This window comes from Colletes latitarsis, chromosome 4, assembly GCF_051014445.1.
Source record: "Colletes latitarsis isolate SP2378_abdomen chromosome 4, iyColLati1, whole genome shotgun sequence".
Taxonomy (NCBI): Eukaryota; Metazoa; Arthropoda; class Insecta; order Hymenoptera; family Colletidae; genus Colletes; species Colletes latitarsis.
The window spans coordinates 35,482,687-35,496,308 of NC_135137.1; the positions used below are offsets into that span (position 1 = coordinate 35,482,687).

The 13,622-nt window shown below is 40.3% G+C and overlaps 1 protein-coding gene, 1 long non-coding RNA gene and 1 other non-coding gene across 4 annotated transcripts; 1 reads left to right on the forward strand and 2 right to left on the reverse strand.

Annotated features, from left to right (window-relative positions):
- Window positions 1–464: 464 nt before the first annotated feature.
- On the reverse strand, window positions 465–3,165 carry LOC143340823 (epoxide hydrolase 4). 2 transcript variants are annotated; one of them, XM_076763158.1, is made up of 6 exons: window positions 2,522–3,165; window positions 1,881–2,005; window positions 1,531–1,806; window positions 1,296–1,453; window positions 965–1,219; window positions 465–898 (listed from the first exon to the last, which is right to left on the reverse strand). In XM_076763158.1, exons 1-6 carry the CDS (start codon window positions 2,732–2,734, stop codon window positions 723–725), a joined length of 1,203 nt encoding a protein of 400 aa, XP_076619273.1. In that variant the 5' UTR covers window positions 2,735–3,165; the 3' UTR covers window positions 465–722. The 2 variants fall into 2 exon arrangements, with proteins under 2 accessions (XP_076619273.1, XP_076619274.1); XM_076763159.1 differs by having other exon boundaries at window positions 729–898; window positions 961–1,219.
- Window positions 3,166–4,590: 1,425 nt separating this feature from the next.
- Window positions 4,591–12,421, forward strand: LOC143340993 (uncharacterized). Its single transcript, XR_013079543.1, has 4 exons — window positions 4,591–4,740; window positions 6,802–7,179; window positions 7,326–7,392; window positions 11,144–12,421. It is a non-coding gene; the product is annotated as an uncharacterized LOC143340993 (long non-coding RNA).
- Window positions 4,873–4,954, reverse strand: Trnal-aag (transfer RNA leucine (anticodon AAG)). Its single transcript has one exon. It is a non-coding gene; the product is annotated as a tRNA-Leu (tRNA).
- Window positions 12,422–13,622: the final 1,201 nt, after the last annotated feature.

Consider the following 13,622-nt stretch of genomic DNA (forward strand, 5'->3'; position numbering starts at 1 on the left):
ATTGAACTTATTTAAACATAGAAATTGCATGACAGTATAATTATGCATGTGTATGTATGTGTGTATAAATGTTACATTTTACAATATATGAAGTCCTTATTTATGATCATGAATTATATATACATTTATTTTTTCATTGTCTGCAATTATCATCTATTTACAGTACATATTATTAAACGTAATATGATAAATGTTTTAACATATTTTTAAGAGATCACTTTGTTAGCTTGTATAAAGAATTAACTACATATCATTTGCTTTATTATATAGGAAAACAGATCTTTATGCGATTTAATACTACGTCAAAAAATTATGTATATACATTATTAAATAAACAATAGACAGAATATACACATATGTTAACTATTTTGTGAAATGTTTGTTCGAGGAATGGTAAAATTTTTTTACATAAATCTAACCTATTATTTAAACATGCATATTATGTAAAAATAAATAGCAACAAGTCAGCCTTTGTAACGTTTATGTGCGAATTTAAAATATAAAAACTATGTAACTTAATTATTTAAGTAAACGAGTACTTGATCACTTAACTTAATTGGTTAATATCATTCGATTTTTAGTAAAACGATTCGTATTTACGGCTCACATCGTATTCATGGCTAATATAGACGTTTCTGTTTCAGAATACGTATAAAAATTGAAATTTTATTAGAATTCACCAATACAGTTTGGAAGAAACTGCACTGCTGGGTAAGTTTAACCTAACTTGTAGTTTGACCTAAGTATAGTACTTTACTAGGTAAACCATTCACTACACCACTAGTCTTTTTATGAACAGTGTCAAACATATGGTTGCTATATTTAACAGTATTACTTAAAGATCCCAACCAAGAGGACATAATACTCTTAGATGGTGTTTTTTCTATATTTGTTGTACCTGAAACACAGCTTATTTATTACATCGCTAACATATGGACAATTTATTCTATATTAAATAACTTACCCATAAAAAACTTTAAAATTGCTTTGTTTACCACATCTGGCTTTTGTTGATGTGGAAAATGTTGTGCTCCAGAGACTATTTTTACACTAAACTTTTCTACATATTCAGAACTTTGTACAATACTTTCTATTGTTACAAGTGGATCCATATTTCCAATTATAAATAATGTTCTTGTATAAATCTGTTCAGAAGATTCTGTATTAAGCCTTATAAAAGGAAGATTACGATAATAATTAATTGCACCTGTCCAATCCTCTGCAGAAAACAAGTTTATTTCCATCATCTTTTGTGTATATATAAAAAAATACTAAGTAAAACTAAATTGATTTACCCTTTCTACTAAATGCATATTTGTATGCTTCTACATAATTTTTTCCAGTATTTGTTTGATCTAATTGTAGATGTTGAAATGTATCATTTATAATAGACAAATCTTCTTTAAGAGCATCGATTTCAGGAAGAAATGGTAACCTACTGAAGTGTATCCATCTAAATAGTAATATTAATGAAAAGATATGCATAATGAACATACTGTATTACAAAATATATTAACACAATGCACATACTTTGAGTCGAATACAGAATCTCCCGGCATCCTGTCCCAATAAAAATTAGGATGAGGACATGAAATTATAACAAATTTATAAATCATGTCTCCATGTAAGGCAACTAAATACCATCCTAAAAGACCTCCCAGATCATGACCAATTATGCTGCATTGTTTTACTCCAAGAGATAAAATAAACTGTCTTAACTCTTCTATTAAAATTTCAATTTTATAGAAACGTTTGGTCGATGGTTTATCACTATCACCAAATCCCTTCAAGTCTATTGCTACTACCCTAATTAAACAACAAGATTATTTATATGGAGACAAACATTCTAATGATTTTACAAAAATTTTGCCAGGTCACACCTGTAATATTCAGCAAGGCATGGTATTTGCTCTCTCCAGGATAACCAGCAATCAGGAAATCCATGTAGAAGTAAAATAAGTGGTTTATCTTTATCCCCAGCCTCTACATAATGAAATTTTATACTCTACCCAAAAAAGAAAAATTTTTGTACTTAACAAAAATTTTGATTTTCATTTCTTTTTATTGTATAACTACTATAATTGTTATGTAACTATGATTTATTAATATCGCGAAGGCTCCTACTTACATACTCGTTTGTATTTTTAGAAATTCAATTTTTTATACCGAGTGTTGCAATATTTCTCTTTGTCATAATAATCTTGAATTGAATTCCATTTTTAAAATACTTCAATTTTCCTCAGAATATTCAATTTATTTAATTAAAGACAATTTGGGCTTAAATTTTATATAATTTTACAATTTAAAATAGATAGTTCGGCTTTAAAAATACTTTAGTCCCTTAAAAACATGTTATAATCACTTCATTAATCGAAATGGAACGTGTGCACCGCGCAGTTATGTCGTAGAGTTATCAGAGGTCGATTATTCTTGTAAATTTTTTTTGGTCTTTCAATCGAGGTTTAATTACGTACTATACATGCTATCGATTTAATACAAACAACCATAACATTTGACTCACCTTAATTTTCACGTATGAGTGTGTCCCTAAGTTATTATCTACTAGACACGGCGGGGGTTTGTCTCGTTGTTGCATCATGAAGAATCTTGTGGGGTCCCAGGCCCATTTAAGAAATCGTTTCACTATTAGATATAAGCCGTATGCAAAAGAGAAGAAATGTAATTTAACTATTTCCCACGTTGATATGTGAACGATTTTGTCGTTTGTAACCATAATTGTTAATGAAAAGGATAATAGATCGTTTTTTTCTTTTCTACGTTTAAATGCCTCTTTATATTAAATTTACTCGATCCACATAGTAAGCCGAACAGATTTATACTAATTCTGATACGCACGTATATGTGCGTACATATCCACATATGTTTTGAAATGCACGCGAGTCTTTCACGATCTGAGCGAAGTATGATTGAACGATTCTCGTGTCTGATCAAAAAGATGTGGATCGATATCGTTTATAAGGTTAACCAAATATAGATCGTGAATTGTGTGCTTTCGTTGAAACTGACAATGTACCACTGACTACTGCTTTCGTCTGGATATACACGATCGTAGAGGTCATCGTGAGAAGCGAGGTACCTCCTTATCTTGGCCTACGTCAAAATGAATTTCAACAATGTGTCTGCGATCAGGTACCCGTTCTTTGAAATCTTATTTTCCGACAGGATTACGACATCTGTAGGATATTTTTTTTGATAAGAATCTCCAGGAAATATGATACATTTAAATCATAATACAGTTCTGCACTTTGAGCTTGCGCGTTACACATGTTCCAATGAAATAGAGTGAGTTATAACGTGAAACATCGCTTCCCTAAATGATCAATGATTCGTATTTTTATCAAAATATTAGATTAGATTGCATGCTATTTCCAGTTTCATGTATATAATAAGTAATTCTTAAAATTTGTGTTATCTTTTTTAATAGTTGGGAATGTGTAGTTGTATTTATTTATTTACTTGATTTTCTGTATGATAATCGTTTTAATGTAAATTACTATAAATTATAGAACCACAGACGAGGTATACGAGTAGAACTTTCGCCTAATGTATTTTTTTGGCCCGTTTCTTTGGGGCTCTAGAGCCCCATTACCATTTCCGTGTCACTCGCAACGTTACCAACAGATTTAGAAGTGAACACAAGAGTACATTAATCGATTAATTTCATTGGAGTAATCATCGATTAAGATTATTTAAAAATTTCAAGATTATTAAAATACCTAAGGATATATCTCATTGACACGTACACCGCAAATCCTCTATTTTTTATTTTAAATTGCAATAGATCATTTATTTAAAAAATAACTCGGCAAAAACGTATTTGCGACTCGAAATCAGTATTATTAGACCACACATCGGGGGTCCCTCATTCCTCTTTCGCAAAAAAATATTTTTTCAGCTCATTCATGGGGTCTCGAAACCCATTACCATTTTCGTGTCATTCGCAACGTTACCAACAGATTCAGAAATGAATTTTAATCCCTTCCATAGTCAACTCACATGTATTTACACACTACAGCTGCTGCCCATCAATTCTAATACAGTGAATAGTTTGTCAACTGACCACCATCCATGAGAAGAGGGCGCTAAAATCACCCCTGAATTTTCAAGTCGGTACGGCAGTCAGATTGGGCCACGAAAGTCTATAAGGTGAAAGGTCTACTCGTATACTTCGTCTGTGCTAATATTGTGTGCATTTTATATCGATCATTTCTAATGTTATCGGTTGAGGTTGGAATACTTCAGCACTCCTAGCGTTTAGAATTTAGACTACGTATTGAGAGACATTATTTTGGAGGCAAACAAAATCAGATCTCAGGAGCGGCCCTAAGCGAAACCTGTCATGTAAGTCATAAGTTTTAAATTAACCTTTAAATTCTCCTTTTAATTTCTTTGGCACGAAAGCCAATTTTAGTCGACTACAAAATGTACAATACGGCCGTCTATTGACTTGTAGTCCATTGTTTTTTATTTGTTCAATTGTTTCATGTACGTCATTGTCAGTTAACATTGTAAGTATATACTTTGTTACTGTCGTGAAATATTCAGTTCGTGTAAGCTGTTAGGGTTGAACCATTTGTGAGCGATGTAAAGACACTTCGTTTTGTGTTACGCTTGTTTTCGGTTATTAAGTAGTACTACGCAGTGGACGACCACCGTACTGAAGAGGTTAAGTTCATTGTTGCAATCCAATCGCATAGTAAACAAAGAAATTCGGACAAGGTGATTATTCTATATACTTTGCAGAATGTATACGAGTAATCTATTGTTAGCATATTATACAATTATAATATGTAACTTACGATTATTCGTTACGAATGAAATAAATTTAATAATTAAGTTTACAAAAAAAATTGGCAGCGGTGGGATTCGAACCCACGCCCCCGAAGAGACTGGTGCCTTAAACCAGCGCCTTAGACCGCTCGGCCACGCTACCTCTTGTGAGGACTTTTCTTACATTGTGTATTTCTGTATATATACTTCATTCGTATTACCTACTTTTAATCTACGATATATGCAGTACAAATGTTTGTCATTGTTAATCGCATATTTGTGTTTATGCTTTCTCAAAGGTGCTGTCAACTATTTTACTATCTGTAGTTAATACTTTAATTTCTGTAAAAGTTACCTTGATCTTCTCATTCCTCCTACGTAATGTCATCGTTTCACGCTAGTTAAAGTCGAATAGCCAAAAGTAACGTCAGACTTTTCGAAATACTTTACGTCATCGAATTTCCCCTCGCAGCATGCTTTTTAGCATCTGTAGCGTATAGCAGTGCAAGATTAGGATCCCGTCGTGAGACAATTCGTAGTTTGTTGGCCACATGTCGTGGGCGTAGGTGTCGTGGATTAAACAAAGGCAGTCTCCGGGCGGGGCTTCGATCCGCGCGTAGCGAACGCATGCGCAATTCGTTACCACTCTACCCCACGCGCACCTCAGTCTGTGAACCAGCATGTGGCACATAGAAGCAAGAGGAACGAACGCATCCCTATTTTTTTCGCGCTCCGGGACGGCCATTTTGTACGCCGACTTAATATTCGTCTCTCATTTTCTCCCTTCGCATCTGTAACTTTATATCAGCGCGATGAAGTTCAATTGTCACGCTGGTGGTCCTTTGTTCTCGCGAGCTCAGACCCATAATCGAGTCAGTTAGCGCCCTTACGCAGCGAATACTAACGATTCCAGAGCGGATTAGTCATCGATCGGTAACAATTACCGATCTACCTCCCTGTCGATGACAGGTGGTTAATGGAAATCGAAAGTTAATCCAATCAGATCTCGTGCTGCGCCGTGAACGTTGTTTTGACAAAGTGTTAAGAGTTGTTGCAAGGTTTCTCTGTCTGCATTCATGACACAGCGTAGCATGTAAATTTTTTCGCGAACGTCCATCTTAAAATATTGATACCCAAATGCGAATAGGAGTTAACATTTCTCGATAACGAATAGGTGTCTTGATTCTTTGCACAGAAATAAGTTAAAAGCATAAATAATCAAAGCCCTATTCGACCCATTTTTCTTATTACTTCTCCTACAATAATAATATTAGCAAAGAAGTTTAATTACAATTTCAAGCTGTAGAAATTGTACATTTATATCTTAATAAGCACCTACTTGCTTAACTAGCAAGATGAAGAAAATCGGGTGTAGGAATCATTTCAATTGGAATTGTTAACAATTGTTCGATCATCACGACTGGTTCTAACTGGTTATAACTGATCGTCGATGACGCCTAAGTATCAAAAGAAAAAAGAACGAAATTTCGACTAAATCAAATGTTACTTTAATTTCAAAGCGTTTCTTCGTTCATAATATAATAAATTGCACGTAAGAAAAATTAAGTTACCGCGACGCCCGCTGGATACGTCCACGTCGATCGAATGCCATCGCGGACGACGTTTAATTAAACATTCGTCGGTATTTATAGAAACGATAAGGCAGTTGATTAATCGAGACCGCGCTCGCGTTCGCGCGCACCGCTGAACAAGGCGTAGGAGCATCCTCGCGGTGAATTAATCATTTCAACAGCTGCTGTCGCATTAGCAAGAGCGGATAAGACAAATGAACGCCGTGGAGCTTGTTAAGACGTAATCCGAGAGATGTGTCTGCGTCGCCTCCCGCTTCCACCTTCGTTACCGTCATCCTCCGCCGCCACCGTCACATCCGTCGTCTCATCCGGGATTAGACGCCCGTGCATCGAGTCGCCATTTTGCCCCGACGATCCTCTTTTGTTTACGGAGAAGCCGTAGACATTGTTTCTAACTCGTTTATTTTCTCTGTTTCAGAAACGACGAGTGGCAACCGCCGTATTGGAATCATCGGGAGTCTATCGAGACCTGAACCTCGAGCATCCATCGGGAAACGTACAGATATGATCTTTGGGCTAGTCCGTTTCCAGCGTTGAGCGTTGTCAAACGCGACGTTCTTTCATCAGTACCCACGGTTCGAAGGGTCTTCGATGACAGATAAGCGTCAATGCGGGCGCCATTGAACGGCATTAACGCAAATCGTGTGAACACGCAGCGATCGTCATCTTGCCACCTTTTGTCGCGGAAACAATTCAATTGCGTTACTGCCAGGCTCCAACGTCTTGCTTCGATCAGTGGGTCGTTCTAGAATATCTTTTTGGCGCGTTGTTTAACACTCTAACCACTGCTTCGATCGTCAGTATCCATTCAACTTATTATATTTGTCCAAGTTCAAGTTTTATCTCGTATACTCGTAATAATTCCTAGCATCCTTGTACACAATGCCAGTACAGAAAGCTGTCGTATAAAATATTACTAATATTATATCAACTTTGTCGTAGGCTTAAAAACTTTAAGGAGCATTGCAAATGAAGAGTCCAGGATTAAACGAGACAAGATGAAAAGAAGGTAATCTCGCAGTTAATAGCTAATCATCGACTGGAAGAATAAAATTTGAAACATAACTGTATTGGGTGCCTTCGAGGGACGTCAGTCGCATCGCGCTCACAACTGTATCGTATTTTCATTATCATCAAATTGGACACGTAGTACAGCCTCGAATTTTAACAATGGCAGCCTCACCATACTTGCCTACGTACGCTCGACACCCTTTATACGGTTCCCCTTGCGGAAACGCGACGTCTCCATGGTTACAACATTGAAACCCCGCTAGGGGATGACAAAATGGAGAGGCGCATTACTCGGTCTGACAAAGGCGAAGTAGAATCGAAGAACTCCTTCGGCTATGTACTTGCACTTGTATTTGAAAAGTCGAGACGCGTATACAACCCAGATACAGAGGCTGGTAAAGTTTCGCGCTAATGCACCCGCGTGATGATTAAAATTACTCGAAGAACTCGAAAAAAGGAGCCCTCGAGGGCGCTCTTGACACTATTCGCGAATTGGCAAATGCTTTCCAGGAAGCACTGAAGAAAGTTGCTCCGAGAAAGGACAATGTTCGAAAATGGCCAGTTTTGGTACCCGTGGAAGAAACGTTCTAAGAAATGGAAAAAGACAATAGTTATTTCGTCGACATAATACGAGAAAGTTGTAATACAATGCGCCTTTTCGTCACGGAAGAAAATTTTCAATGCAGAAACATATGAATAACTTAAACTTTTGAGTGAGGTGCAAATCAACTTTGGAAAACATTACAATAGACCCTTAGAATGATTTTTAAGATCGAGGTTTTACGTTTACGGATCGGTAAGAATAATCTTTATAATTCGCGAGACTGCGAATGGAAAACGTCGCAGCAGGAAACGAGAATGATTGACGAGAAAATTCGCACTCGAGCTCGTCAATCTTTCAGCGTTTCTCGGCGCGTCCTCGGCGTTAAATGGCCAATGAGTTTCATAGGAGCCATTAAGGGGTCCTTGGTCCGTAATGAGACTCTCAAGGAGAGTCTTACGATTATCCCCCATTAGGACAATAGAGAATAATAGTGAGCCAGTCTATCGGACGTTTCATTCGAGAACCAGGTCTAATTTTGCTTCCGAAATAAAGTCGATCGTGTCGTTGTCGCTCTATGATCCGCTAATAGTCGCGTATAGTACGCGTATTCTCGTGTTTCCATAAAAGGATCGCTATGCAGTTATGCGTGGCAACTTTTCACTCGCGTTTTGTGCGTTTCCGTTTATAGAAGCGTCGTTTGCAGTTTAACAATGCTCGCGTCGAATGTAAGGACGTGTATATAGACGGCAGGAGAGAGAAGAAAAAAAATAGTCGACACTTTCCAAGCGAAGAAACCGTTTGTTAGTTCTGGGCCATGTCACGAACGCAATTAGTGAGTGATTCGTCAAGCACTGCGAAGTCCTCCACAGTAATAGCGAAGGGCTCTTCAACTGGTCGAGTACTCTTCCGGTAGCGACTGCATTTTGATTTGCGCTTCAATGTGCTTCCTTAGAGTGCAAGTTCGCTTTAATGCAAACCAACGAACATCGCTTCGACGGTCATTCTTTCATCCGCCTCTCGAGTTTGTCGTTTTTCGCGCGATAAATCGTGCAACGTGTAAAAATTCATTCTTTTCTTCCGTACAGGGTGCCTCAAAACACCCGACACGGCCAGAACGAAGGGCATTCTTTTCCTAAAAGTAATTCGATAAACGTGCAATCGTGTTCAGACTTCGTTTTCGAAAGTAACGAACAATAGTCACCGATAACGAGATCCATTGATTCAAGTTTTAGTTTTCTAGAAGATAATCACTCCGTTTTTGATCGTGACACGGATTATCAAACACTCTTGACAAATATTTCGTTAATTGACCAGGAAGCCAGCATTACTTTCCGTGTAAAAGAGAACTTATTAGCGTTCGAAGTATGCTGGGACCAGACGCGCTCGTCCGACGGAAACCGTGCCGCCATGGCGGCGCGAAATCTCTTTCACGGTTCGAGTTTCCAATTTTTTCACAGACAACTGTGAATTGCAACGTCCAACAGGCCGTTTCGAGATACGAATCGTCTTGTTTCGTATTACAAAATTCTTCAGGGTGATCCATCCGAGGTTTTTGTACGGTGTCGTTCTACCTTAAGTAGCCGATACGTGTCTTACTGCAGATAAAGACGATACGGAATATCGAAAACCGTCGTTTCGCGTATCGTGTTCTTGACCTCACTGGGAAGGACTTGTTTTTTTTTGGAAAAGATCCGATCGGTCGTTGCCACGGCTGTTTACACGCGCGGGAAAAGCGGCTACGATGGTTAAAAGGTTTCGGTGTAACCAGACTCCCATTAAAGCAACACCTATTGAAGCCTGAAACGGTATTGTGGAGACATTATTGTATGCGGCACGGAGCGCATTATAATTCATTGTGTCCTCGTAGCGTGGATCGTTCTTTGGCGCCTAGCATAACACCTGGTAGGTGTAACGTTGCCGCCATTTCTATTATAAGGATAATTTGATACATATCGCGAGCAAGGACTAACAATGGTCCCTGTCGGGTTCCTTCTAAGTCCTCGGTGGTAAACTCGTGGTGATACTTTTTGGGCAAACGGTAGTTGCGGTGCAATCTTGATCAGATTTTGGGATTCTTGAACAATATGGACAAAATCCTCCCGAACAGATAACGGAGGCGTCATTAATTTCTTAATATTGTATATGCAATTTTAGTTAGCGACAAATAATCACGTCATCAAGTGATAGTGTGAACAACAGCGATTACAGTGTGTGCAAATTTAGAAAAATTGTATATTATAGTGGACGCCAGTGGTATATGATCATGTACCTACCAGTTGGTACATTTTGACTGAAACTAACTTTGTTATTTTATAAATGTGAAACGGTTTGGATCACCTTGAAAGTGATTCTGATAGTTCTTTCGATAATCTTCCGTTAAGCAAAGCTAACAAAGGACCGAACGTTTCTTTGTCCCTGTTAACTAAAACGTATTTTCGAAATGGTTATTTCGAGGGAGACGAAACGAAAGAATACGTTACCAGGGAATTTTCAGCGATATGCATTTCCCAGACGCGTGTCGTCCATACGGTAGTTCTGTATCCAACGGGATTTTGGTCACGTAGAAACCTCATAACGAAGTTACCCTAGAAGCTCCTTCTACGGTCGGACCATCGTATAACGTGTCTCGATTCCAAGAGCCCTGTATACTCGAGAGCCCATAGAACCAAACTCAATATGGCGGAGTCAATTGGACGTTCCGTACTTTAGGGTTCCCTCGTCTCTCTCACTTTTTCCCATTCTAACCCTCGTTTTCTGCTCGGAGCATCAGGGTTCTCCGCTTTCTCTTGCTTTTCTTCTCTCTCGGTCGCGAACATAATGGAGACACAATCGACTTTGAAACACAATCGATAGTTACGGAGACCGCCGCGAGAAAAATTCATGGCTCACCTACTCGTCGACTTTGAATGGCACACACGAGGCCGCCCCCATGGCTCCGGTAATTCCCTCTACGCTTCCGTCGTACCAGCATTAACGTTGAGCAAGGGGCCATGGGGTTGCCACCATTTTGTTTTCGATACCGAAGTATCAAAGAATAACATGCGTCGTGTTAGCTACGTACGCAACGGGTTCTTAAGTATGTCTTTCGACGGTTAAATTCGAAATAGAATTTTGGCGTCCACTGTTGCAATCGAAGATTTCAAATTTAGACAGATGGATTTCAAAATATACAAACTTTTATTCTGAAGTACTTTGTACTTTTCAGGATCTTCGGGGGACGGCGTTGGGAACGGATTTCGACGTCGTCGAGATAAAAACGTCGATCGACGCGTCATGTCGCATCGCCATGGCGACGAGCGTAGACGTTATAGAGAGCGGCCGCTCATTTGTTTGTCATTTCCTCACGGCGACTCGCGGAAACAAAGGACGAGGCACAAAGCACGAAACAAAAAGCAATCCGGCAGCGACGGGCGAGCGAGCGCTCAAACGGGGGTGGCGTTGGTAGCTCGATGGGGGGACACCCGTTGTTGTTGCACGCGGAGAGATAGAGGGATGAGAGGCCGTTGACTGGTCGCGATGGTTTGTGCAGGGGGGTGGCGGAGGGAAAGAGAGTGAAATACCGGGAATTACCTGTTCGGAAGAGAGCATTTCGTCGTCATTTTTATTTCATTTCCGCGGAAAACTCGCCGACCGGCGGAACGTCCTCCGGCGGATCTTTGCTTCGGCAAACCGATCGCGACGCCTTGGTTCTCGGGAGATTGAGGAAATGTTGCGGAATATGCATTTTCCTGATCTCGTAAGACTTTGATAGATTTTTAATCGAGTATGGGCGTAACGATGCGGTGGGCGAACCCTCCGACACTGAGGATTTCTCCAAAATCTTCTCCCAACAGACAATGAAAGAGATCAAACTAAATTTCAGCTAATACGGAGCACCGGATTTTAAAAATCTATCAAAACGGGAGCAGTTTGTATATTTTAACGCGAAAGGACGAGGGAACTAATAACGATTCGTTCCTGGTGCCTAATCGCGACCAGGAACGCCTCGGCGTCGGTGATTTCGAAACGTGGCGCGCAATTTAACGGTAACGATCGCGCTGTATTATAACACGGCGATCTGCATCGAGAGGCTTAACAATGTCAATAATATCTGTCGCTAAGAACGAAGGTATTCTCGAAAGAAGAACGTCAATAATGGCCTCGGCTGTCTGTCGTCTCGTTAGCAACGATGACTCTTCGACTTTTGGAACGCGAGGCGAACACCTCCTGTGGTTCTTTCCGTCTCACGGTAGCCATGGGTCGATTACACGCGCAGCGGATATAAATAAACCCACGTAGAAATTAGTTTATGGAGCGTTTCTTTCTCCGTGCGTCTGGGATTAGCCGTCCGTTTCTTTTCGTACGGTGACAGGTACGATTTTAAATAGACGCTTATATAACGATTTAAACTTTAATTATACGACGCGTTTCGTTCCATCGCCACAACGTGAAGTATTCCATTTTAATACCGCCATTAAGCGATTATTTTTTGCGCCTTTTTCCCGATCGTTACCAATCGAGAGAGATCGGTGGACGCTTTTTTTGCATCTATCGAAGCTCCCTGGAGAACATTCTTGCAGTAGTTCTCGACGATTCACACACACGTTTAATCGATCGAGAGTGCCTACCGATTCTGTTTGATTTCTTCGTTTTAGCAGAATAAAACTGAATACGTTCGTTTGTCTTCTTTACGAAATACTTTCGAGAGCGTAAATTTTCCTGTTTCAAACCGGAACTGGCCCTTAAACGGGTCGTTGGGGGTTAATGGGCGAGAAACTTGCATCGTGTAAAGTCTAAATTTCGCGATAATTACGGAGATTCGCAGGGTGGCGTTCCTTGGGCCGTTTACCGATGCTCTCCGGGGTGCGATACCGAGTAATTAACAAGCACATTATCCAGGGTACACGAGGTGTTGCAACCCCTATAATACTCCTCCGCTCTCCCTTTGGTTTAACCGGAACGGGGAGACCCATTGACTTCGTTCATTGATTTTACGTCAATCTGCAGAGGGCACCCTTGTGGGGTCTCCGTGATGCATTTACCATACGCGATAAGAGCGGCACGGGGGGAGGAATCGAGGCAGCGCTCGACACACCCCGTCAAAGGGAAATAGAATAGAAATGACCCCCCGCGGGAGTCGCATTAGGGACACATGGCCGGGCGACAAAGCCCGATTTTCTGACAACCCTCCAGGATCTTAGGCATGTATACGGTTACATAACGTTACGTGCTTGTCACCCTCGGATCGCAGGGGTTGGAACGAGGGTTGGGAATATACACGCGTAACCACCCCTCGAGGGCAACGACGCCATTTTGTGTGTTCAGGGCGAACGTCGGAACGGACATTTTTCTATTCAGAATTCGTGCCTCTCGTGGTCACTGGTGTGCATCTTATCGAAGTCAAGATCTCTCGAGACACTTGAAGCGCTAACCGTCGCTGGTTCGCACTTTGATAAAATCGAAAAACGCCTTTCAACGCGAATCGATAGTCGTCTCGGCGAGATCCGTGCCGGTTCTGACCGCCATCTTCTTCGACCACGCGCGTTAATTACGGAAAGTGGAACCCCAGAACGAGCAGCGACGTCTTGCTCGAATTGTCCAAGATCGGGCGGGATCCACTTTCGCGGCTCGAAGTGCTGAAACGACGGGATTGATCGCGGCAAATGGACTCGACGAAGCGTACCATGTAAACCGGAAGATTTGTC